This window comes from Scaptodrosophila lebanonensis, unplaced genomic scaffold (assembly GCF_003285725.1).
Source record: "Scaptodrosophila lebanonensis strain 11010-0011.00,11010-0021.00 unplaced genomic scaffold, SlebRS2 tig00000092-arrow-pilon, whole genome shotgun sequence".
NCBI lineage: Eukaryota > Metazoa > Arthropoda > Insecta > Diptera > Drosophilidae > Scaptodrosophila > Scaptodrosophila lebanonensis.
The window spans coordinates 973,839-1,001,472 of record NW_022060566.1 but is presented as its reverse complement, the minus strand read 5'-3'; the positions used below and the strand labels follow the sequence as shown (position 1 = coordinate 1,001,472).

Below are 27,634 nucleotides of genomic sequence, written 5' to 3'. Positions count from 1 at the left end.
TTGTTGTTATTGTCTGTGCGTGACTGCGTTGGAGTGGCTGCAGTAGCAGAATACTGCTATTTTTTTTGCGTTGCGTATTTAAATACAAATATCCAATTATTTGCTTTTTACCTGTGTGCTAATAATTGCATTGCATTTTATAGCAGTCTGTATGTTTGTGCGCGGGTTCCAAAAGTAGTAGCCACCGAAAGAATTCGCCCCGCGTGCCGCATTTGACGCGATTTTTTGTTGTTTTTGAGGCCAGCTGAACGAAAGAAACCGTGTGTTTTTGATAAAAAGCAAGTAATTGTACAATAATAAAAAATATATATATGCGTGGCTGGAAGTGTCGCCGTTTAAGTCCAAACGCGCGCGTTCTCTTCCGGCAGCGGCATTAGCGCCAACAAAAGTTCTATAACTATAACAACGGCGAGGAAAACCGGAGTAACAACAAAAATCTCTAAAACTGCGACAACTCAGGCAACTTTATCTGAAGTGAAATGGTAAGTTAATAAATAATATAAGCATGCCAAAATATGGCTCATTTGCATTGGCATTGTTGTTGTGGCTTGATATGACGTCTGGCCATGTGTTTGTGTGTGCGCATGCTGTGTCGTTGTCGCGTCCCTTTGCCCAGCTCTTGCTGCAATTTTATGAACCATAAGCAAGCCATACAACTCCATGACTTGTGCTAGTTCTTTTTTGAATAAAATAAAATATAAAATGCAATTTGTAAGCAAATTTTAGTAGCACACTTTTCCCTGTTCATATAGGATATGACTCTTCTTTTTGTACGCACACACAATTTCTACATACATATATTTCTTTTATATTTTCCCAACACATCAGCAGCAGCTGAGCGTATACGAGCTAGTTGTCTCGCTCTAGCTCCCGCATGGTGTCTGGCCACATGGTAGGCCGCGAAAAAAATACCAAAAACAAAACATTTAATTCAAGAAACTAAAATCATTCAGTTTTGTGTACATACATATGCATATATACATATGTCTGCATGTATATATGTGTGCATGTACATTTGTATGTACGTATGTTTATGCAAGCAAATATCGCGCTTTTTGGGATAACGTTCGAAATTGTTTAGCTAGTTTTAATCTGATGTCTTGCATAGTGTGTTTAAAACAAATTAATGTGGTTATAGTTTTTGACACTTCCACGGCGCGAGATGGTAGGCAAGCAATTTAAATTAATTGATTACTGCCGGCAGTGCCCACGCTAAAGTTGTGCTAGGTTAGGGTTAAGGCCATGTGTTGTCATGGTGAAGCATCAGGGTAAAACGAAGCGCGCCTTGTTTATTATTGTTCTGACATATGCTTTTCCCTCTATTAACATTTCTATTGAGTTCAAAGTGCCATTTGATTGTGTTAGGTTAGGTTAGTTTGCTGGTTGGTTGACCCTCGTGCTACAATTGCACTTGTTGCTTAGCAAAGACATGAACCTGCGGCCAGCAGTCCACTATGTGTAAGTGTGTGCAAGCACCTAAAAAAAGTTGACATATTTACATATATGTATGTATATGTACATACACTAGTAAGTACTTTGTATTAGTTGGTCAGCCCGTAATGCTTACTTTTCAAAAACAGCTTCATTCATTGGCTGAAGACTGCGGAAAAACGCTGTGTAAGACTGTTGGTTTACTTTTTATTGCGACTTCTGTTGCGTCCGCTAAAGATCTGTTGCTAGCTGGTAATCTCATTATGAAATGCACGAAGTTGCTAGCAAGTTTTAATGTGTAAATATATGTACATACATACATGTGTATATATGTATTTACACTTGTGTTTTTATGTACAATGTGCAGTGCATACGCACTGCGTTGCATGCCACTCCCACTTGCTGCGCTGCTCTGCTCGGCGGCTCACACTTCCCCAGCCTAAGCAGCTTATTTATCGGGCTGTTCGTTTTGTTTGTTGCATTCGCAGGTCCAGCTTGGCGCATGCGCCTCCTGAATCACCCTCAGGATGTGGAGCTAAAGCAGATAACCCCTTCGTGTACCGCCCACCACCCAGTGCAGTGCATTTTGGTACATTTTTAAAAATTCCAACGAATGAATGCTCCTTTTTTTTCTTTTCCTTTCTTATTGTTGCCCGGCCCGCTGTTTTGTCTGCCTTGTGTTTTTGTATGCCTTTTTTCCATAATTTTAGCGCGCTTTTTTTGTTTTCGTATCGCCGTTCGTTTCATTTTGTAACAACATGTTGATGTACATATATATACATACATACATACGCATACGTATCTTCTGATAATGCTTGAAAGCTGCAGACACATACACACACACGCATAACCCACGCACATACTCGTACATACATAGATATGTATAAACACAGGCACGGACGGATGGGAATGTAAAACACATGTTTTTTGGGATAAAATGTTCCTCACTTCCTTGATTCCAAGGTCATTCGTTGTGATTTTATTTTGTGTGTCAGCCGAAAAATGTAGCTCATGTGTTTTTATTATTTTTTGAATATGGGGCGGATGGAATGGATTGTATAGATGGATAGATGTTTGTTTTGTTATTGATTAAAATGAGTGTGCATTTGATGAGAAATAACTGCTGGAGAGACTGATGGATTGGAGATGGATTAGTGAAGGCGTATATTTCGAATTCTGTCTATCTATCTGTCGTTGCAGTTGTCAAGTGGAATTATTGTATTGATCGAAAAATAATTCGATTAATGGATGAAGTACATATGATGTGTGCAACACACATGCATTTAAACTAAACATATTTTGCACATAGTCCCTGAGGCTGTTTCATAAAAATATCTAATACGAAGTTATTAATTATTGTTTTTATACATATGTACATAGGTGTATATACTTACGTATGTATATGCATTTATATATGTATGTGTGTATGTCTGTATTCATATGTATGATGCGATTGTAAATCTTAACAGCATGTAGGCTTAATTTTTGGATGTGCAGCCTTCTCTCATATGTCTATTGATTTCTAGACTGATTTTTCCTTGAAAACTGTACGATATGGGTCTCTGCATTGTTTTAGCACTTCAATTGACAAAATTTTAATTTGTTTCATGGGAAACAAGATAGCCTTTACAAGAAAATATCGACTTCAAATGAATGTATGCATTTCTCTGTATAGGCTAAGAAACCCAAGGAGTCTGTGAGAAAAGGGCTGCTGAAAATTTATTTCAGTCAATTGATTAAAGGAACAATTTGTATTATGGTTGCATATTACTCCAATTGTTACTAATATATTCCGAAAGACTTGATTAATTAGCTTATATGAAATTATTCCTTTATAAGATCGCAATACAAATGTTTTCCTTATTATGTTAAGTATTGGAATAAGCTAAGCCCTTGCTTGTATTTGTTGGTCGGAGTCACTTTAATTTGATTTTTCAGAGTACAAGAGTAAGACCTGACGTAAGCTTTCAGTCCTGAAAAATGAGTAGCCTAAATAGTATGATTTAAACGTAAAAATGCAAGAAAATAAGATAAGAAAATAATAAGCTTGAAGTTTTTTTTGAATTGTTTTTGTTAGCATAGGAGTTTCGTTCGCCAATACTGACATAAAGCGGTAGTCACAGTATTTCCAGTTCAGTCCCAATCTTATAGGGCTCACTGTCGTCGTCTATTGAATTGCTTACACATTTGTGTGTTCGTCTGCCACGTTGCACACTCTATGCACGCGTGTTTTGCTTTTGGGCCCACTTTCGTCGCTGATTTAGCCAGGCAGCCAACCCAGCAGGCAAGTCATTCTATCTTGCTCTAATTGTTGTACATGCCTTACGCATACAAGCGCCAAGAGAACTACACCTCCTACCCCGGGCAGCCAGCCAGGCAGCCAGGCAGCCATCCAGTTAGGCAGGCAAAGCAACCCTTTTGTTTTAGTAGAGGTGGGCTGGAAATTGGCAAGGGTGTGTGGGAGGGTTGGAGCGATGGTATATGCATATTTTGTAGTATCTGTGCATGCCAAACATTTTCGACTGTTTGTCCGCCCGCCCGCCTTCCATCAGCTCTCCTGCCTTCAAGTTTGTTCATAGAGCACGATGTGGTGTGTGCGCGCACCCAAACACAACATTCAACCCTTCTGCTATGTGAGTGGTGCGCGTTGGTGGGTGGGTGCCGGGGGGGGGGGGGTGGGGGGTGATGGTGAGAAGGACGGTGTAGCGACCTACAGCCGAAGCTTGCCAGCTGAACTGTCCAACCGTTAGTTTGGCCGCTTGCACAGTGGACCAAAATGTTTCACTTGGTGAATGGACAATATAATTTATTTCAATGCAATAGGTTATATCTTTGATATTTAATTTAAATATGATACTATGAAGCTCCAAAGTCATTTGAATTTAATACTTGTTAACACGTTCAAGAAAGATTATTGATTCATAGAGTAGCTAAAAAAGACACTTTAGTTCCCTTGCTGACAAATGTTGAGAATCCAAATAGCATCAGCTGTTTTCCTATATTTCTTTTTTAACTTTCAATGCCTCAAGATATTGCTATTAATGTATAAAATAAAAAAATAGAAATATTTGTGTATACAAAAAACACGCCTGTGAAGTAACAATATGATTGTTTTATTCGACACAAATCGGTGAGATCAAATCATAACTCCTTTGCACACAGCCAGCTCTATCAACATTCGACAAAACTATGTCCCTTTCAGACCCCACCACAAACTACTAAATATATATTTTATGATTTTTGGAATAAATGGTCTTTATATTTTATGAAAATATTCTCAATGTCTAGGTCTCGCAATTTTAATATCCTTCGTCGATTTTCAGGACATCCGTTTAAAATTTTAGGTGAAAAGCATTTTTTTTTCTGCCACAAATTACTGAAACTCATTTTAAACACTAAAAGTTATTTTAAAAAAATTTAAAATGCGGTATTTTTGCTATTTATTCGCTGTAATTTTAACTTTTAATTTAAGTGTCTTCTTACTTGTACAGCTTATTTTGTCAAAACTGAGAAGTTTCTCGAGAAATTCACTCATGTTCAATTAACGGTAAAGCGAACTGGGGAACAATGTGGGAAACAAACATAAACAATAACATGCACAATCATGCATCGATTGTCTTTTTAACATTCGATAAAAATAAATGGAAATATTGTGGTCAGAACCTACCCGCACAATCGATGCATCAGGGTCTGAAAGGGATATTGCAGGTGTTTGGTGAAGACGCATAACCCGAAATGCTGTAGAAATGGGGATACAAGTACGACAGAAACTACTGCCAGCTTTTTTGTCTCTAATTATTTTGTTTGATTGTTCCAAATATTTTAAGAACGTTTTTGTGGGAAAATTGCTGTAGCAATATTGTGTATTGTTTGATTGATAGTAATAATACTAATGATAGTTATGACAAATCAACGACCCACCCATAAGGAGAGTTTGGAGCTTGGAAAATGTATCAAACGCATTATTGAGACGATTTCATGGCCATGGTTGGCCTGGCCCACTGTGCACTGTGCCAACGAAAGGGGCACATGCATCAAGAAGCCGTGGCATGAGTATTTGTTGGTGGTGTGTATAGCAGGGGGCATGGGGTGGGGGGGACTGTACAACTATGTGTTTTAAGCGCGTAAACGTCGCGCGTGCCTCACCCCCCAATTTTGAAAGTATTTGCCTTAGCCCTCTCCATCCTACGCATCCTACTATTCCACCCCACGCTCCAAACTGCACGCACATCAATCGAACGGGGTTGGTAGTGTTGTTGTTGTTGTTGCTGTTGGTCGTTGCTTTGCGCTTAATTGCTAGTTTTGCTCTGTTCTCTATGTTTATCGGCGTTTCTCGACGTTGTTCGCAGTGCTGCGAAAATTTCGGCTGTCCGTTCGAAGTTGGCCAACCAACGAACCACCGCCCCGCACGCCCCGTTCGCCCTGCCCCACCGCGCTCACCAGTTTCAACCTCAGCCTCAGTCTGAGCGCCGGTGCCAGCCCTGCTCCCGTGTGCGGTCAGGGCAAGGGTGCGTGCCCCTAGGGTGTAGAGCCTTGGCAAAATCCGTCCGTCGTATCGCACTCATAGCCAGTATATTGTTGGTTGGCACTGCTGGCGCCGTCGACCGCCGCCGAAAAACTGCAAGCGTGTATTGCTCAAAATTTCATTTGTCAAATTTCTATGCCCGCTCTGGCCGCCACACAATCGAGTCGAGTCAAGTCGCAGCAGTTGCGTCCAAAGCGAGCGCCCGACCAGTCGCAATTGCAGTCCCAATCAGCACAGTGCCAGTATAATAATAATACTCATAATAATAATAATATCAGTCGTGCATTGTGATTAGTTCAAGTGCCAACCAAAAAAGAGTTCATCCGCTCTCTGTGTGTGTGTGAGTATGTATGTATGCACATGCAGGCAAACAGACACACACACACACGTACATCAAATACAGGCGTGTGTGTGTAAGAGTGCCTGTCTGCTGCGTTTTTAGCGCTCCAAAGCATGCTGTGCTTATTTTTTTGCTCGTACTTTTTGTGCCGTTTTTTCTAAACAGTGCGAATCTTTTTTTTTTGTACTGTCATACTGTTGTGCTCTCTCCCTTTATCTTTCGCTTCGCATTTTTCTTCTATGTATGTGTGTTTGCTCAACAAAAAACGGAGACTGCAGAAACGCGTGGTGGGCGCATAAAAGTGTGCTACGATTTTTTTTTTTAAATTTCTCTCCCGCTTTGTTTTTGGTGATTCCCCCGTTAAGTTGACACACAATGTTGCGGTAAATCGACCTATTTATACGATTTCGAAACATGAAATAAGGATTTAAAGTCCTTTCTGAAAGTATTGCCATTGCCAATCATTTTGAACAAAGTAAAACCAAATGAATGTGGTTCGTTGATGAATACTTTTTTTTACCTAAATGCTCGTACATATATGTATAATCAAAATAGACATCTGTATAGACATGTTGATACTTCTTCATGTCCGTATGGATACTATATTTCATCAGCAGTTAAAGTTTTGTGTTTGAAATCTACAATTTATGATTAATTTCATTAAGCGGCTAGAGTCATGATCGATGAGGAAAGCTTGCTTGTAACTTCTTTTTTTTTGTAAATCTTTAATCTTTTTTGAAGATCTGTCCTAGGTGGAACAGATATTAAATTTTATGACAATTTTTAATCATGTTCTGTCATGATAGTTGCGGCGTGAACCTCGAACCGAGTGCCTACTCAAGAAACGAACTCACATTGTGGGATTCCTGCTGGCTCGTTGAGCATGTAACTTGATTCCATAAAAAAGGCCGTTAAAAACGATCGTGGAGAGAACACGTGTTTGTTTATTTTGGTTGTGGTTTTGTATTTTTGTTTACATACATATGTATACAACATTTTCTTCGTGCCTTTTAACTGCAAATTTTGAAATAGATCTTACAAATTCTGCATTAAACAAAATTACAAAGAAAGCGAAAAAGCGAAGGTACTGATACTACTAATACTAGTGTATTGCTTGGATACTTTGTTTATTAGGTATTTGATATATTAATGTACATAGATTTCTGGTGTCTGGTACACAATCAATAGTTAAAAGCAATGTTAGGCCTTAGTCTATAAGAACAGCGATTCAGTAATTGTAATTGTTTTGTCATGCATCAATAATCTACATACATAGACATAATTGGATCTCTCTTTCTCAACAAAAATTTGATTTGCTTTTACAGACATCCAAAAAACGAAAAAGCCTGTTAGTCCTCGACGACGAATTGATCGATTTTGACGATGATGATTCGGGATCAGATTTCGATGATGATGAAGACCCAGATAAAATAGAAGTGCCCGGTAAGTTGTTTGTTCCTTGGATTCACTGCTTTCCGTTGCCCAACAGAATTGACACCACTTGCACACTTTCAAATGCATACATAATCTTATATGTACATATACACATGCATTTATGTTTGTACATAAGTACGTATATAAAGTTTAGGAATTTTCACGATGAAACTTGCACAAAACTTTACCATGTTTGATGATTTTCCCTTGTCGGTCCTTTTTCCTTACAAACGGGCAACAGCTGCCAGCTGCCCAGTTGCATGCCAGTAGTGGATTGTGGGGATTTCTCTGTCCTACCAAGTTCCATTGTTTAGGAAAATTCTGACGGCAGCAGCAACACAAGCGTAAACGTTGCTTTTCAATCAAGGGGGTTGATGCTGTTGGTGGTTTGGTGGGCACTCAGAGCAGCGACTCACTGGAAAGTTTGGTGGCAGTGCCACAATCTTCCCTATAGTTTTCGTTAAGCTGCACTGCAGTTGAGTTAGTTACCAATTTCAACTGGAATTTAGGAGAGCACAGTCACAGCTACAGTATACACTCAATATAAGGAGCACAGCTTCAATTCAAAATTCTGAAAAGCTGACATATATTTTGAAAAAATAGCAAAAAGTTGAACATTTTTGGGCGGAAATCTTCGGGCATAGGGAATCAATCCCCTTTCTAATCTGGTTAGTCATTATAAAGCTAAAATATAATACTATATTCTTCTTTCTACAAAGCATATAATGGCGACGTTAAAAAAAAGACATTCCATTTTACAGGCAAATTAATTGAAATGAAATAATATATTAGATCATTCTAAAATATCTTGGTATAAAATGTAAAACATCAATATTGTTTTCAATTATTAAGTAAAGAGCCAAGCTAAATATTATTCACGGTTTATCGGTTCAAACTTACGATTTGGTGAGCTCGTAAGACTGATTCAATCTTAAGTTAACGATAACTAGGTCATAAATAAAGCAATAGCTAAATAACTTTGTATACAAGGAGTTTGAAGTTACACACAAAAATAACAAAGAAAATATGTAAATATACAAACTAATTTAATAAGCAGTCTCAAGCTGGCATAAACTATCCATCATTATAGTAAGATATTCATGTAGCAGGAGGTTACCTGAAAAATAGGACCTACTTTTTAACTTCTATAAACTATCATCTTTGAAGCAAAAGTGCAAAATCATAGAATTAGCCGAATTAGAGCGATTTATGGCTGATATTTATGCAGTTGACGAGTAAATAGGAAATACCCTTTCATCAAATGAAGACATTATTAGACCCGAATCGAATACCTACATTAAATGCAATGGGGGAAGTTTTACTTACTCTTGCAATATTCTATTTATTACTCAAACAGGGCCATGGAACACGCCACATATAAAGCTCAATAAGGCTCAAGAAAACGTGCAATTATGAGCTCCAGTTGCTAAACTCTCACGGTTTTATTTTCCGAATTCGAGCGGCGAAAGGGTATATCAAAAAGTCTGAATATATGATTAAGACGTAGATAGAAGCGCAGCCCGAATCGATGTAGCCATGGATAACTTATGCATAAACAGATCAAGCGAATTACAAACCATTTAGAGCTTAATTATATTATAAAATAATCATTTCATTCTTTGTGAAATAATTATTCTGTCTATTGCGATGTTGGAACTAAATGTAATATATTTGTAAAGGAGTCCTGTAATGCCTCAGTATATTCAAAAAAGATGAGTCAAACTGCCTTTTGAACGATTGGAAGTAAAATAAAAGTTATGGTAGTGCAGGTTTGGGGTTAGGGGGCAACTATGTACCTTACAGGCTGTACGTTATACTTGTATTCAATCCACATCCATTTCGACGTCGTCTTGCTCTCGCACAGAAACAAAGCCTAGCACTTCACTAGTGTCTGGGCAAATTAATTTGGTTTTCGATTTCTAGCATATGGGCATGTAGGTATTATATGTAAAGATAGTCCTCATCAAACAAATGCCTATTGTTTTTTGTGCCACAAGCTATATATATATATATATATATATATATGTGTGTGTATATAAATATATGATTATAGTTGAGAGTTCGCCATTGCCCATCCAAAATCTACTTATGTCCATTTCAATATTAATTAAAAGTCAACGTGCATTATAAACTGAAACATTAATGAAATGCCATGCAATTTGTAATCAAAAGGACAAGCTGCCATGGCCAAGAGTGTCCAGTCTCTGTCTCTCCCTGTCCCTGTCCCTGTCACTGTCCCAGTCCTGCTCCCATGTTTATGCTTCGCTATAAAAGCAAGTGCATCAACAACAAAAGGAACAGCAACAACAACAACCGCAACTAGGCAATGCATTAAACGTTGTTTGGTTGCACCACCAAGCCACCACCATCCAACCACAAGCATCCTACAGGACACCTGGCACACCAGGCAAGATGTCTTCATGCCCCAGTGTGTGTGTGGGAGTGTGTGTTTGCATTTATGTGTGGATTGTTTGCATTAGACTTGCTCGATAGTTGCTATATAGCATGTACCCATTATGCATATAGATACCCCAAGTACATAAATACATGCATCCATATACATACATACATACGTAAAGGCATACACAACTACACACATATAAATAGAGTCATGTACGGAGCACAGGCAGTTTGTTAGTTGCCCATGTCTCTGCCAAAGAGTATCGCGTGTCTGGGACCAGGAGAATGGGAAGGACCAGACGCTGGCAATAACACTGCTAACAGCAACAACAACAACAACAGCAACACAAACAGCAGCGCAGCAACAGCAACAGAAATGTGTGTGTGTGTGTGTGTGTGTGTGTGTGTGTGTGTGTGTGTGTGTGTGTGTGTGTGTGTGTGTGTGTGTGTGTGTGTGTGTGTGTGGTTAAAACAGTTTGTGAGCGAACAGTTGGAAAATCTAGTTATGTGGTACACACCCATCCACACATTCACCCATCAACCCATCTACCCATCTACCCCCAGCCACTCATTATATAGCAGAGTAGAGTATTGCTTCAGGTATATGCAACATGGAATTCGGTCCGAAACTATGAACAGAGACCGCCATTCGTCGCACGTCTCATGTTAATAATCAAACTTCATAGCAATCTCTACGCAAATACTCGTATACTATATGTATAATTATAATGCATGCTCCTACGTAGCAGTATGTCTTATGTACATTCGAATACTTCATTTGCCATGCACAAAGCAACGCTTTGTATTACCCCTAAACATACACACATTTCCCGAACTGTCCCCAATACATATTTTAGTCACCTTCCCACTTCTCCTGATCGCAAGTTGGTAGGCATCAAGTCTTGTTCTAGACCAAAAACTTAATTTGAAATCAAGTATTTATAACTAATACGGCAAGCGTGTCAGTGCACAGTAGTCCTGAAATGAAAAGAACATGCCTTAATAGAAATCATCTGACAGAAATTATGTAAAAGTGCATAGTTTCTGAGCATTTCATCTTTTTATATCCTGTACCCGTAGGGTAAAAAGGGTATATTAGGCTTGTGCAAAGTATGTAACAGGCAGAAGGAAGCATCTCCGACCCCATAAAGTATATACAAGTATATTCTGAATCAGCATGACGAGAGAATTCGATCTCGACATGTCCGTCCGTCCGTCTGTCCGTCCGTCTGGATGAACGCAAGGATCTCAGAAACTATAAGAGCTGGAATAACCAAAGTTGGTATCCAGATTCTCCTAGGTCCGAGAAAGGACGAGTTTATTTTATTTTTTGCATTTTCCCCCCCTACAGAATTTCGTCAATACCGCCCACATTTCAAAAGCTACGCTAACCAAACTTTGCACACACAATTTCTATATAATTCTATATTCTATATCTACTTCTGTTTCAAATTTCATCTAAATCGGTTAATTCATTGAAAAGTTATTAGCGAAACAATTTCACTCCAGTACTACGTCCACAAGCTGCAGCATCAAGTTCGCTCTTCTTCTTCTTCTTTTTGCTTCTGCTAGAGGCGCATATAGCGCAGTGTCGGAAGTTTACCTGGGCTGTAACGTTCTCCCTTGTTGAGTATGTATTTCTGAAATACTATTCCTAACTGTGGGAAGACACTATTGGTCTAGCAAACTCGTACCGATTGTCATCTTTTGAAAATCTAGACATTAACTACGTCTTTAAAAGGCATACAAAAATACTATCTGAAATATAAATTAAACCACATATATGATCAGCATTGCGAAATTAATCTATAGACATATGTTTCGTATGAGCGTCGAGAATTTTGGAGCCATAACTGCGTCACCACAGTTGATATTTTGTTGAAGAAGGCATGGCAGGCTTCATGTAATGATCCGCATTGACTTGTCTGTCTGCATGAGCACCAAGAACTTTTCACCATAACTATTACCAAACTCAGAGCAAGTTTATTTTAAACCCATATATGTACTCATTGTTTTATATAGCCTCCGTAAGACCGAACGGTTGAGTGGCACCCTTAGCAGGAGAGCTTTTCTGTTTATAAAGATATCTTAAGCTAAAGTTGTGTTTATGAGTTTCATCGAAATGTGATTACTATATCATTTAACTGCATTAGAAACGATTGGTCGAAGTTCAAATTGCTCGCTTTATTTATTATTTGCCTTTTGTCGCGTGCAGAAGATATTGGCTTTCTTCCAGAACTTCGCTTAACTCCATATCTTTGAAGAAATTAGCGATTTCAGTGCGACTTCGTCCAATTTCTCTTGAAATTTGGCTATTATTCCATCCGGATTTGTTATACGCCATAATTAGGCCTTTTTCTTGGCTGGTTAAAAGTTTTCCGCGCCAAAATGTAAAAATATCTTATTTTATTTGTTTATAATGTAAGCCACAAAAAATTTGCTGAACTAATTACATACGCTGCACTTTTTAATATGTATCTTATCATTATCAGTTGCAGATAAGCAAAAATCGCAAATAAGGAATGACTTGGTTGTTCGCAAAGCCAATACCCTATAGTATATACCTATAATATTTTTACTTTTCTTAAAATACAAGGCTGAAACTAAAATTTTGAGGTGTCTTATAATTGTGGTAAGCACCTTAGAAATTAAGCTTGGTGCCAACATCGTACATCTGAATTATTTTAAGTAACCTTTATAACTCTGTTATAGAAATGATTGACACAACAAAGTTGTTTGTAGTTGAGAGATTGCAGTACGTTTTCCTCGATATTTCTTATTGAATTGCTTATTCCAATTACTATAGACTATTTTTTTTTTGAGTATGTAAATGTCATTCTATATACATAAATAAATTCTGTTTAAAAACCAATGGTTTAATTGTCGCACAATAAGTAAAATAAACAAATAATAAATAAATAAATAACAAGTAAACAAATAATAAATATATCATAGATGAAAGGATATTTATAAAGAGTACTAAGCATAACTAAACAGCATGCAATGTTGCTTAAATGAATAGTCCTGCTACCAGAGTTAGTTTTTGAAGGACCTATAGCTTGCCTTATGTTTTGTTTTTCTTCGATACGGATTACGCTTTTGTTTAAGACCAGGCCACTGTGCATCACACACACAATGAAGGCGAATATTCACAAATCCACTGATGCTGTGTGGTTAAATGTGCTGTCAGACAACAACAAAAATAGTCCTTAATTGTAATTTATTTTCATAGCTTGGTCGCTCAATTGCCTGGCATTGCTGGCCAAGCCAAGGAGGAGTGTGGCTGCAGCCCAAAGGAAGCGAGGCCAGCCGCTCTGTATTTGTATAAATGAAAATCGAAAGTGTTTTCCACACAAGATACAAAAGTGAAAATTAATCTGCAATGTTGAAGGAAAAATGGGGAAGAAGTCTGATGTGGAAGTGTGCATTAATTTGCAATAGTAGCGAGAGCAGATTAAGTTTTTAGATGACCTTTTTTTTTGTATTTGTTTTGATTAACTGTTGCATTTTGCCTTCTAAAAATACATTTCACAGCCTCGCCCGTGTCCTGCTAATTTCGCTTCGACCAACTCATCAAGTCTGATATAATTTCATTATGAATGCAAGGCTATTGCGCATCACTCGACAACCAAGGGGGTATGGAGAGATGCACGTACTGAACTGGACTTTGATGTGGACTGCCGCAGTGTTTAGTCCTGTTAATTAAATTAATGCAAGGCTCGGACCGCACCAGACCGGGCCTGTCTCGACAGCTCGGGGCCCTGTTTGCCTCGAGGCGTTCAGCATCGGCCCAGAGCTTGTCAAACTGTCATATGCAAGATGCATGCCTAAGCTAACCGCTACAATTTTCATTTCGATGTCATAAACAACAAACGGTTAAGACAATCGAAAATCGCAACAACAACAATAACAGCAGCAACAATAAGCTAAGCAGAACCCCCATTGACCGGCCACAAGCAAATCGCTGTGTTTTGTGTGAAGCTGTCAGCGTGTTAGATTTTGGTTTTTGGTTTGGACCATCGGGGACTGCGTCTTGAGGTCTGCCAGCTGCAGAGCCAGCTGCACAGACGATAGCCACCTGAATGCAACTGACTGTGGTCTCCTTCGTATGCAACGAACCGCACTCGACCGCACAACCACACGGCCAGGCCCTGCCTATGTACATACTCACATAAATATGTATACATATATACAAGTGGATATACATATGCCTGCTTTATTGTCCCTTCACATATATTGCTAATTACGCGAGAACATACCATATGCACATATACATACATACATACATACATACATACATACATACATACATACATACATACATATATACATAATACACATATGTACTTACTTGTATATGGTATGAGCTTTGTGTGGCAGTCCTCTCCTCTTGTCGACTAATAAGTATGCAATCGTCGTGGTCGATCCGAAAGCAATGAGCAATCTAATTAATACAATAATGAGTTGCCAGCCCCAATACTCGTACCACACCTTCTCCAGTTTGTCAAACAGAGTTTTGCGTAAGACCTATTAATCAGTTGAAGGGAACTAGTAACGGCCCAGTCCAGTAATTAACTAATAAGTTAACACTGGAGTACGCATTAATTCTTTGTCGTAGTTACCTTTAAACAGTTTGAATATTATATAAATATTTTTAACAGAATATAAAAGTTGGGCTCGATTTGTCAAAGCTATACCTATATAGTATATCTATATTATATAATTATTTTTCACAGAACTATAAAAGTTGGGCTCAATTTTTGTCAAAGCTACAGCCTGAAACTACAACACGACACTAGATATTATATATTTTTTTTATAAAAAAAATATCCCCAATATGAGAAGTTCAAGTCTTTCTTTATATCCATAAAAACTTTTTGGGAATTTTTGTTTAACCATTGCAAGACATAGATTTCAAATAGATCCTTGCGGACTGGTCCCGCTGTTTGAAATGTTCTTTTCCACTGTACAACTTAGTCTTTAATAGAAGACCTTTAAAATAATCTATGACTTCAAATACTATTGAATAACATCTAGATTGTAAAGATAATTAAAAAAAAAAAAAAACTTGGAAATTATTCTCTGCAGAGCTCATAAAAAAGATCATCGACAAATAGTTTTAAGGCATAAATAGTTCAGATGTTTTTTTAAAGCAATCTGTAAAGCACTATTTTCGTAAGTGGATTTCTTTGCCAGCTAATATGGCCATATAAATAATTGTTTAATGCCATTCGCCTCCTCATTCTAATCAAATCTTCAACATGGGATCTGCTCCTAGTTAGTACGCTTCCAACAGTCGTACATATAAGGTAATATCTATAATTTTCAAAATCAAAAACACACACTTTTGAGCAAAAAGCTCTGCTGATATAAGAACTGACTAGCTTACAACTTGGGAGATTTCTAAACAAAAAAGAACTTACGCAATTAAGTGACTCTTATTTAAAGCCACGTTCTCCACTTTGTATTCTAGGTGGTGGTCGTGATCTGGAGACAGCTGTTACCTACGCCAAAAATATACGAGGCGGTAGTGGTATTACCAACAGCAGCGCCGCCAGCTCCAGCAGTAACAGCACCGGCAGTAGTACCCTGGGCCCCAGTAAAATTATCAACAATAATAGGGGCAGTTCGCTGCTGAGAATTAACCGAGTGGACGGTCGCGTTGTGGGTGGCACGAAGACGACGATAAAGCCGGCGGCCGCAATTACAGTGAAGCCCATTGCACCAGTTGGCGGAGGAGGAGTGATAACGAAATTAGCATTAGAGAATAGTTTAAACAACATGCCAAAGAAATTGAATAATACAATATCGGGTAAGTGCGTTACAACATTCCAAGTGTTCTGCATTTCGCCTCCAACTAAAATCCAAAGCAAACTACAAATCCAAGGTGCTCTACAAAACCTATTTACTAACAAGCGTATCAACCCAATCGAATCTTCGTGAGTTTTAATTGATGAGATTTGCATTTTAATAAACGCAGCTTTAATCGACAATGATAGGGCAGGAGGAGGAGATGCCAAATAATAGTGACATAGAGCTGCCAACACTTGCAAATTCGAAATCAGGATCATGCATGAGGATTTCTTGAATTAGTTGTCCTCATCCTCAATATATTGTTGCCAGAAATTTTAAAAGTAGCGCGATAATAAGACAGTTGATTGGCGTTCAGATGCAGTAAAGAAATGGGACAAGTTTTGTGTTTAACTCGAATCTTGAAGGGATTTCCTGCTTTCGTGCTCGTATAAACGAAGTATAAATGAAAGTGTATGGGGGTTCCAAATTTATTTGTTTATTTTGCAATAGTTAGTTACTTTAACAGAAAAACAAATAAGTTATATACTATAAACTTAAATTCTCGCAGCACTAAAAAAATAAAGAATGAAATGAACAAGATTTGTGTTTAACTCGAAATCAAGATTTTGCGCCCATCTTGAAGGGATTTCCTGCTTTCGTGCTCGTATAAACGAAGTATAAATGAAGGTGTTTGGGGGGTTAAGATATTATTCGTTTATTTAGGAATAGTTAGATGTTTTAAAAGACAAACAGAAAAATTGTATGCAGGTACATATTAGTTTTGTTTTTCTTTTCTTTGTTCTGAAAACCACAGACATTTAGTTGACAAATGTGTAGCTTTTTCAAGCGATTGCACAACTAAGGAAGCGAAATGTAGAACACATCGCAGATTGTACAGGACATGCACAACAGCACTACGCACTGGCACAAACACACAAACACACACACAAACACACACAGACAGACAGACAGACACAACATGCAAGCATTCCAAAGACCACTATTATTTATAAGAAAAGACAGAAAGCAGTTGGCAGAGAAAAAATCTAAGCTGCATAAAAAAAAAATAAATTAATGCTGTTGTGTTGTTCTCTTTCTTTTTCTCTTTCCCAACTCTTTCTCTCTCTCTCTATCTCTCTCTTTCTCTCTACGTCTACATCTAACTCCCGTTCCTGTTTCACATGTTGCATTTGTTTTTTTATATACAATTATGAATTCAATTTTGTTGCATTTGTTTATTATTGTCTTTGGTTCTGTTGTTTGTTGTTGTACACCCCTTTTTGTTTGCTCCTCCACTCCGCCTTCTTTGCCTCTCTGCCTTCACTCTTTGCTCCATTCTGGGCTGCTGCAGCGCTTGGCATGACAACCAACACCGCCTTGGCCACATCCAGGAACAGTCTAATGCCAAGCCCTGGCGGTGGTGCGGGTATCAACACCACATCCACAGCCTCTACAGCATCCATGGCTGCTGGACTGAGCGCTGCTCTAACTGCTGCCGCCAGCGGTGGCATTGGCGGCAGTGGCGTCGGTGGTGGCGGCGGTGGCGGCGGCGGCTTAAACTCTGCCAGCGCCTATCTAAGCAGCGGCGCTGGCAGCTATCTGAACAGCCTCAGCACCAACGAGCTAATGAGCCTGGCCGCCTATGTTGCCTCCAAGGGTGGTACACCGCCTGCCGCTGGCAGCGCCTCAAACTTTTACCCAGCCGGGGGGCCGGCGGTTGCCTCTGCTGCTGCGTCGACTTCCAGCTCGGCTGCCTCTGCTGCTAATTTTAATATGGCCGCGTCTTTATTGGCGCAGAGTAAGTCCTGTAATGTTGGTAACAACCAAGAATTCCGCGCAAAATGCATTAAGAAATTAACGTTATTACTATATATACTATAGCAGGTTAAAGTAATCTAGCAATCGCAAGATTGGCCGAGCGAATGCCAAACCAATCGATAGTTTGCATTTTAATGAAACCTATTTGTAGTCGTACTCGTACATTTGATGTAGATACCGATTTTATATCCATTTGTACATACACATGCATATATGCTTGTATAAGCCTTTGGTTGTTCGTTTTTCGTTTTTATCCTGTTTTTATATTGTTTGCATACATTTGTATTGTGGCTGATTTTGTTCTACTCGGAGTTTGGATGCCAACAACAGGCGTTACGATTCGAAAATTATTAAAAAGTTTGCAAACCTCACAATATTTTTCATTTTTTAAGTCAATTCCACATGGTGAGTTAATTTTATATACCCCATATACCCTATTAATACTTATATATGTATGCATTTATTTATATGAGAAAAATTATTGATATCTCATAGTATTGCTGGTCTATTTGCATCCTGAAGTAATCCCTAAAACTTAAGATATTTTGCAACTTATTTTTTATATGCTGAACCCAAAGGGTGCAAGGGTATACTTGTTTTGTGCGAATGTATGTAACAGACAGAAGGAGGCGTGGCAGACCCCTAAAAGTATATATATATACTATATTATTGATCAGGATGACAAGCCGAGTCGCTATAGCCATGTCCGTCTGTCTGTCCGTCTGTATGAACGCAAGGATCTCAGAAAGTATAAGAGCTAGAACAATCAATATGTGTGTATCTATTTACATATGTATTGAATATTTTATATTTAATTTAATTAATTAATTTTTTTAAGCAATTATTTTAAATTCTCCTTTTTGTGGAGAGTACAGAGTATTTTACTGTGAGGCTTGCTCGACTGTAGCGTTCTCTCTTGTTTTGAGATAATTGCAAAAGAATCACATACATACTATAAGCTTATAGGAACATCGAAAGCTGTCTAGAATAGCTGGAGCAACTAACTAAAACCGATAGTTCCGGTCCGGAACTGCAATTTCTTTTGATAGGAATCTTTAAAATAAAATGTTTCGATGTTTTCATTTCGATCCATTCTTTTCACCTCACACCACAAATGAATCCCTAATTTTTTAATTTTTTTTATATTTTGCATCATCTATTTCAATAGCGATTTCTTCAATTACTCTTCCCCAAATCGGGTATTCCTTTTTATTTGCCTAGGCGAGGTAGTCAAGGTAGCAGGCTTTTGTTTTGATATTTCTTCTCTGTCCGTGTGTCAGGCTTGTTTAGTCGTGTTTTGATAGTTTCGAGAAGAAGAGTTATAATTATTCGTCTTGATTTTGTTTTGTTTTCTCAGTTTTTTAGCCCACTAAATTGCACGTCCCACAAACAAAAATTGAAAATAGCCTCTAAATTCAAAAAAGAAAAGAAAGAAAAGAAAAATTCCAAATTCCAAAGAGACCAGTTGAAGCGCACAGAAACTGCCATGAGTTCAATGGCATTGTGTGGAAAAACGTTTAGGAAATCGTCCTCCATAGATGATACCAGCGACTCCAGTGAGCCAGTCTCGAGGGAGGTAAAAAGGGCAAGACCCGCTAACTTCACATGGGACGAGGTGCAGCGTCTTATCAAAATCGAAGTATCTCATGCCATGGATAACTTTTATTCCGTGCATTCGAGCGCGCTGAACAAACTGGAGCAACTGATTATGGAGGACTTGATGCCACGCCTGCAGACCGCCCGTGACAGGCCCGTCACTCGGGAGGAGCAGGAGCAACTGATTCGTCGTGTCCTTCAATTGCTGAACAACGTTAAGAACGTGCATCCGCTGGTGATCAATGTAGGCAGAAGTCCTCAGCGGGACTCACAGAGCTCCTCCCGTCGCTCTACCTCCCCAATGAGGCGTGTCAAGCAGAATTTCGAAGCGGCTGTTTTTGGCGGGCGCCGACGAAGCAAATTCACATGTGAGCTCTCCTCGACCAGTGGACATAGCAGCAATAGTCCGACGATCTCGTCAATAAGCGGAGATGGGCAAACGTTGGGAACGCACAAAAGACCATTGAAATGCATTGCTGGGCCATTGGAGGAGCCCAAGGAAACCATAAGTCGCCACAGCAGCCAAAAAGCCTCTGAAAAAAGCCTGACATCGGTGAGAGGACATCTGACTAAGAAAATGTTGTGCATCTATCGCAATCCACACTGTGATCCGAATGCGTCGAATTCGAATATCAAGACCAATGATGATGAATTGGTGACTGAATGCTCTGCCCTGCCCCTGCGCAATCGGCTCGTCAGTCTCCTCAGTCCGCGGAACTCTGCCTGGTGCAGTTCAGAGACATCGTCGACGCGCCTGAAACGCTTGGAGGAGATTCCGCCCGCTGAGCTACATCGCTTGGAGCAACAATTATTCGAATTGAACATGTTGATGCTGAAGAAGTCGCGCTTCTCTCTCCACCTGAACCGCTATAGGCGCTGCGTTCCGCTGCGCCGCCACTGGGGTGTCCACAATAATGCCTATCCGCTCTATAAGGGTACCAAGCTGCAGCGACCATTGTGTAGTAGTGACAACGACTCTGAGAGCTAAGGATGGAACAATGCTATACATACTTGTATTCCCCTCAAAGAGCTCGTGAATAGATCCTAAGTGCGTTCAACAATTTAATTGTTTTCTTCTAATGTGTAGGTGGCGGATGGGGGTCGTAAAGCGATTTATCATATAATTATTAACCTTCATCTATTGGCTCTTCTTATGAACTTTATTCTAGCTTCGTTTGGTGGTGACAAAATATATGCAAATGATAAGAATGATGCTAACGGAGGCATATTCATATTCATATTCATAGATATACACAGGAGTATATTTTAATTTTTGTTCAAAAATAATTCTTCTCTTTATTTTCTCCATTTTTAAATCGAAATGCAAATTCAAAACTTTTGTAATAATTCAAATAGATATCTTCAACTGTGCAATAATATGAATGCTCATGCTTTCGTCTCTAGTCTCCTTGCAAGCACCACTAAGAATCTAAAAGCTGGCTTCTATTTATTGATACGTGCTTAACTTTATTTGAAAAATTTACGACTGAACCGGGCCTGTCCATCTAGCAATCAAATTGTTTTATTATTATTTCTGAAAATCGAATGCCTCATAATTAAAAGCCATATAAAAGTGAGTTTTGGAGTATAATATGGGCGAGTATATTGCCAGCTGTGTAAAGAGAACATATATATTTTATTTTTAGAATAGAGCTCCAAGCAGGGCTGTATTATCTGGCCGTATTCGTATTACAAATTAAGCTTTAAATAGTTCGCATTTTTTAAATATTGTTTTTAAATGTATAAATATTTGTAAGCCAAAATATGAAAAATAATGGCATTAGTAGGTACGTATCCTAATTGATTCAAAATACAAAAGTAAGAAAAGAGTCAATTCGTCCCTAGCATGGACAACCCTGATGTCTTACTCCATTGTACTTTTTATAGCCTGTACCCAAAGGGTGAAAGGCTATACTAGTTTTGTGCGAATGTATGTAACACACAGAAGTAGGCGTGGCAGACCCCAAAGTATATATATTCTTGATCAGGCCGACAAGCCGAGTCGATATAGCCATGTCCGTCCGTCCGTCCGTCTGTATGAGCGCAAGGATCTCAGAAGGTAGAAGAGCTAGAATAACCAAACTCGGTACACAGATTCCCATAAGCCCTAGGCAGGTCAAGTTTATTTTTTTATCTCTGATACACCCCCCTCCCCCCCCCTCCCCATAATTTCGTGTTTTTTTCCATAACTCCCGTAGTTCTTGAAATTTCGAACTAAAATTATGTAGCTACATCCCATTAGTATATATAATATACTTTTTTTAATTATAAAAAAAATTTGTTTGTTTTCATTTTTTTCTTTTTGGTGGGAGGTACAGGGTATTTAAGAGTTGAGCTTGCTCGACTTTAGCATTCTTTTCTTGTTCTTTTTCTAGACAATGTCGCCAGGCATGGCACATTCTCCATATATGTCTTCATCTTTTTCATGTGTTTCCTCTATTATTTGAACTGTACAGTAGAACATATGTATGTACATATGTTAAGATTGCTTGAAATCATTTGCACGTTTATGAAAATGTCTTTTATGGATGCATGGTGATGCCAAGAAATGTGAAGGTTGAAGCTTGACGAAATGGGAACTTATTGAACGGAAAGTTCTTAAATTGTTTCCAACAAGGCATGATAATGTAATTAATGTGTGTTGTGTTCGATGTAGAAGCGTTTTGCAACTCAATTCCAACCAATTTTTAATCATACTAATCACAAGCAAATCATGCACGCTCTCTCTCTCTTTCTCTCTCTCTCTCTCTCCCTCTTCCACTCACTTACCCAAACATTCCGACTAAACCACATGAAACAACCAACATTCCAAAAAAAAAAAAAACCAACAACCAACCAAAAACAAATCGGTTGACCACAACATCCCACACCACACTTGTCTTGCAGTGAGTTATGCTAGCAGCGGCGGCACCACAGGCGGCACACGTGTTGCGAACGTTGCCGGCGGCGGCGGAGGCACTGCACCAATGTCGAGCAACACTATGACGGTGAACAATGCAGCAGCGGCTGCAGCGGCAGGTGCTGCCGGCGCCGGTGGTGGCGGCATGAAAGTCAACACTCTTATGCTTGACAAGCTGCAGAAACTGATTGCCCTGCATCCGGAATACTTGACGAGTGGCATACCCAACCACGTGATGACCCAGCTGTTTATGCAGCCTATGCGCATGGGTCCGCAATCGCTGCCAATGCCTTCCATTTCGATGCCAATGGCACAGTCGAGTGTGGCAGCTGCAGCGGCTGCGGCGGCAATTGTCCAACAGGAGGAGGATGAGGTGGACTATGAGGAAATGGGCGTAGCTGAGACCTATGCCGACTATTGGCCAGCCAAACGTAAGTGGTTTTTTTCCCCCACAATTCGAATACTTTAAGTTGTAATTGCTGTTTCGCCATTATACAGTAAAACTGGGGAGGAAGCATCCAGATGCTGTGGTAGAGACCGCTTCCTTGAGCTCTGTGGAACCATCTGATGTGTATTACAAGCTCTCTATACCCTTCGAGACCATTAATAGTGGCCAGCTCAGCGCCCTGCAACTGGAGTCCATCACATATGCATCGCAGGCTCACGACCATTTACTGCCCGATGGCAGTCGAGCCGGTTTCCTCATCGGAGATGGCGCTGGCGTTGGCAAAGGTCGCACCATAGCGGGCATTATCTATGAGAACTACCTGAAGGGACGTAAGAAGGCGCTCTGGATATCGGTGTCCAACGATTTAAAGTACGATGCAGAGCGGGACTTGAGCGACATTGGTGCCACACGTATTGAGGTGCATGCGCTAAACAAGGTGCGTTACAACACATCCCACACAGTCTTAAGATCCCGCTAAAATGTCTCGCTTTGACCCATCCCCCCCGGAACAGTTCAAGTACGCCAAAATCAGTTCGGATGTCAACAACAATTGCAAGCGCGGCGTCATTTTCAGCACCTACTCGGCGCTCATTGGTGAGTCGAACAACAAGACGGGAAAGTATCGTTCACGGTTCCGCCAACTGCTGCAATGGTGTGGCGAGGACTTTGAGGGTCTCATCATATTCGATGAGTGTCACAAAGCGAAGAATCTGTGCCCGGTGGGATCGGGTAAGCCCACAAAAACGGGTCAGACGGTGCTGGAGCTGCAGCAAAAGTTGCCAAAGGCGCGTGTCGTCTATGCATCGGCTACGGGCGCTTCCGAGCCCAAAAATATGGCCTACATGGTGCGTTTGGGCCTGTGGGGTCAGGGAACGGCTTTCGCAAATTTTGGCGAGTTTATTACGGCTGTGGAACGACGGTAAGTCAAGTCAAGTATTTCCCACCATAGTTTACATATTTGCGTTTCAAATCAGAGGTGTTTAATAAAAAGTCCTTAATATTTATATAAAAAATGTATTACTATTTATTTTTGTAGCGGCGTTGGCGCCATGGAGATTGTGGCCATGGACATGAAACTGCGTGGAATGTACATTGCCCGACAACTGAGCTTCAAAGGCGTCAGCTTCAAGATTGAAGAGGTACCGCTGTCCAAAGAATTTCGAAAAATTTATGATCAATCCGTCGAGCTCTGGGTGGAGGCGATGCAAAAGTTTACAGAGGCCGCCGAGCTAATCGATGCCGAGAGTCGGATGAAGAAAACGATGTGGGGTCAGTTCTGGTCGTCGCATCAACGCTTCTTCAAATATCTGTGTATAGCGGCCAAGGTGAATCATGCTGTGCAGGTGGCACGCGAGTCCATCAAGTATGGCAAGTGTGTGGTCATTGGTCTGCAGTCAACGGGTGAGGCGCGCACCCTGGATCAGTTGGAACGAGATGATGGGGAGCTAACCGACTTTGTATCGACAGCCAAGTAAGTGAACTCTGCAGAAATTCCCACCAATCGAAAACTTTGTTAACTCTTTGCCCAATTCTTCCATTTTTTCATTCCTCTATTGTCTTGTAGGGGCGTCTTTCAGTCGTTTGTTGAGCGTCACTTTCCAGCGCCCGATCGCAATCGGATCAACCGTATTTTGGGTTTATATGACGATGTCTCTATGCACAAGCAAAAGCTATTGGAGACGTCCAGTCTGAACAACAACAATAGTAATAGTAGTAGTAGAATAGGCAAGCGTAAGGGCGCAGCGCGGAATAGCACGGATAGCCGCGGTGTCGGAAGTAAGAAGAAGAAGCGCTGCGGATCGTGGCACTTCAGCGACAGTGATGATGAAGGAGCGCTATCACCCACCAACGATTTGGACCTTCAACAATCCGATAGCGATAGCGATGCGGCGAACAGTGACGAGGATGGACCCTTTGGCGATGGTGATGACGATGATGACGAAGATCAAGAAGGGGACAGTGATGCCAATGACGCGAGTGACGCCTCCTCCGATTTCAATCCATTCTTTAGCGGTTCCGATAGCGACATCGATCCCTGGGTCAATGCGCGAAATAAAAAGTCCACCAAAAAGAAGAAGAAGAAAACAAAGAAACAATCAAAGGGGGCTAACAAATCAAAATCACAGTCAACCAGCGGCACCAACAACAATAACACGACGACCACCGATGCCAGTGGCAGCGCAAACGTAGCCATGTCTGCAGCTGTGGCCGCAGCCCTAAATGCGGTTAAGAGTCGCAAAGCCCAGCTTTCGACGCAGGATAAAATTCAAGACTTCCTCCAAAAGAAACAGGAGCTAAAAGGCACTGTGACGCCCGTGGGCGTCAATGGCGTCAAACTCAATTATGGCCCACCGCCAAAAGATGCCATCGAGCGTGCCTGCACCATGAAGGAGGAGCTGTTGCGCAAAATTGAGCGATTGGGCTCACGCTTGCCCCCCAATACGCTCGACCAACTGATTGACGAGCTGGGCGGGCCCGATAATGTGGCCGAGATGACGGGTCGTCGGGGACGTGTCGTCCAAAGCGACGATGGCTCCATACAGTATGAGTCCCGCACAGAATCCGATGTGCCGCTCGAGACGCTGAACATAACAGAGAAGCAACGCTTCATGGATGGCCAGAAAGATGTGGCCATCATATCAGAGGCAGCTTCCAGTGGCATTTCACTCCAGAGCGATCGTCGCGTGTTTAACCAACGACGACGCGTGCACATTACCCTGGAGTTGCCGTGGTCGGCCGATCGGGCCATACAACAATTCGGACGCACACATCGTTCCAACCAAGTTAATGCGCCCGAGTACATCTTTCTTATTTCGGATCTGGCCGGCGAGCGGCGTTTCGCATCGACGGTGGCCAAGCGACTTGAATCGCTCGGCGCCCTCACGCATGGCGATCGTCGTGCAACAGAAACGCGAGACTTGTCCCAATTCAATATAGACAACAAGTATGGCCGGCAGGCTCTGGAGACAGTAATGCGCACCATAATGGGCTACGAGACGCCGCTGGTGCCGCCGCCAACAGATTACAGTGGCGAGTTCTTCAAGGATATTGCGGGTGCACTGGTGGGCGTTGGCATTATTGTGAACAGTGAGAGCCATCCGGGCGTGCTCAGTCTCGACAAGGACTACAATAACATATCCAAGTTTCTCAATCGTATACTTGGCTGTCCCGTTGACTTGCAGAATCGTCTCTTTAAATATTTTACCGATACCATGACCGCAATTATCAATCAAGCCAAGCGTGGCGGACGTTTCGATTTGGGAATTGTGGGTAAGTAAATCGGTTAAAAAAAATAAAATAAAATAAAAACAAAGTATAAAGCTTAATTAAATGCAATACCAAGTAATGACTCCATTGAGGGCTAAATATTTTCCAGCTACCACCTCTTAGGAAACACTTTATAATAAATTTTTATTTTGCTTACAGATCTGGGCGCAGCGGGAGAAAATGTGACGCGTGTGCGCTTGGTGCGCTTTATGCGTAAACATGCAACAGGTGTGGCACCTACGGAGCTGCACACAGTGCGGGTGGAACGCGGAATGATCTGGCAGGAAGCCATTGACAAGTCAGTAAAACGAAAAGAATATTAATGAGAACATTTTAAAATATATTACAAGTATATTCTTCACTTCTGCTTGCTTAGATATGCGGACCTGTTTAATGAGCACGAAGGCTTCTATGTGTCCCATCAGTTGCGCAACCACAAACGAACCGCCATTCTGGTCGTCCTCATCGAACAGCAGTCCCGCACCACTTCGGATTCAGAGAGCAGCAGCAAATCAGCGCAGAAGAAGGCATCAAAACCAAAAAGCAAAAAAGAAATCATGTGCCAGATTTATAGACCCAATACGGGGTTACAAGTGCGACACGAATCGCTGTTCGAGCTGGAGAAGAAGTATCGTAAGGTGGATAGTGAGGATGCTGAGCCTCACTGGACGGAACAGTATGATGCATCGGTACAGACGTGTTCACATGCGTATTGGAATGGCAATTGTCGAAATGTGAACCTAGGCAATGATTGTGAGGTGTGTGTCGCCTAATTAATGTTAATCGAATTTGAATTGCTGTTGCTAAAAATGTAATTTTTTTTATTTTGATGTTACAGGTGGGTTTGCGGCAACGTTTGTATCACGTGTTAGCCGGATCTGTGCTTTCCGTTTGGGGACGTGTCGAGCATATATTGAATACGCGTTCCAACAGCAAAATGCAAGTGATACGCATGAAGACCACTGAGGGTGAGAAAATTGTTGGCACCATGATACCGAAGTCGTGCTTTGAGCCGCTCATGAATGATCTGCGCAGTGATTCCGAGAAGCAAGAGGAGTTTAACTATTAGATATTGGTTAAATGTATTGTTACATGTTTAAACATTTCCTTCCGAGTTTAAAGCCAAGCAATATCAATGGATATGGAAACAGAGAAACACAGATAATCTCGCGAGTAGTATGTGTTGAAGATATGGAACGAACAGCAAGAAGCGCTTTGGCATTAGCTTAAACGTTAATTACTATTATTAATTTTTTTTTTTAAATATGTAGTCGTACGTAAACTATTTGTATTTTACACTCACCTACATATACATTCTTACAAACCATAGCAAGTAAAATATTATATGGTATTGCAAATAATTATGTATGAAATGCAAAACCGAATGAGATGAGATAAGGAGTACATGCCCACACAGAATGAACGAAAGATATGACTTGAAAACGCTTAAAATATGGACTACTTTTTCTTAATTATTTATATACACACATATATATATAAATTAATTTAATTAATTTTAATTAATTTATGCTGCAGCGCAGCGCGGCTTTTTCTAATTTTAAATTAAATGACTATATGACAAAAAGGCATTTTGATTTGCTTCAAATTAAGTTATAATTTGAGCAGGGAAACCAGAAGATTGTAATTAGAATGTTTAAATGTTTAATATAAGTTTAGCCACTA

General features: G+C 40.3%; 2 protein-coding genes across 2 annotated transcripts; both read left to right on the top strand.

Annotated features, from left to right (window-relative positions):
* The first annotated feature begins 45 nt into the window (after nt 1-45).
* On the top strand, nt 46-27,431 carry LOC115627157 (protein strawberry notch). Its single transcript, XM_030522740.1, has 11 exons — nt 46-482; nt 7,622-7,739; nt 15,604-15,942; nt 22,224-22,667; nt 22,735-23,120; nt 23,197-23,603; nt 23,721-24,155; nt 24,249-25,954; nt 26,111-26,249; nt 26,328-26,709; nt 26,790-27,431. Exons 1-11 carry the CDS (start codon nt 480-482, stop codon nt 27,018-27,020), a joined length of 4,590 nt encoding a protein of 1,529 aa, XP_030378600.1. The 5' UTR covers nt 46-479; the 3' UTR covers nt 27,021-27,431.
* On the top strand, nt 18,949-20,398 carry LOC115627158. Its single transcript, XM_030522741.1, has one exon. It carries the CDS (start codon nt 19,228-19,230, stop codon nt 20,323-20,325), a length of 1,098 nt encoding a protein of 365 aa, XP_030378601.1. The 5' UTR covers nt 18,949-19,227; the 3' UTR covers nt 20,326-20,398.
* Nucleotides 27,432-27,634: the final 203 nt, after the last annotated feature.

Excerpts from the sequence above, each read along its gene's own strand:
- LOC115627157 (XM_030522740.1), top strand. Across the intron at positions 15,943-22,223 it reads ATTGAATAATACAATATCGG|TGAGTTATGCTAGCAGCGGC; the intron begins GTAAGTGCGTTA and ends CTTGTCTTGCAG. Across the intron at positions 23,604-23,720 it reads ATTACGGCTGTGGAACGACG|CGGCGTTGGCGCCATGGAGA; the intron begins GTAAGTCAAGTC and ends TTATTTTTGTAG.
- LOC115627158 (XM_030522741.1), top strand. The coding sequence starts at position 19,228 with ATGAGTTCAATGGCATTGTGTGGAAAAACGTTTAGGAAATCGTCCTCC.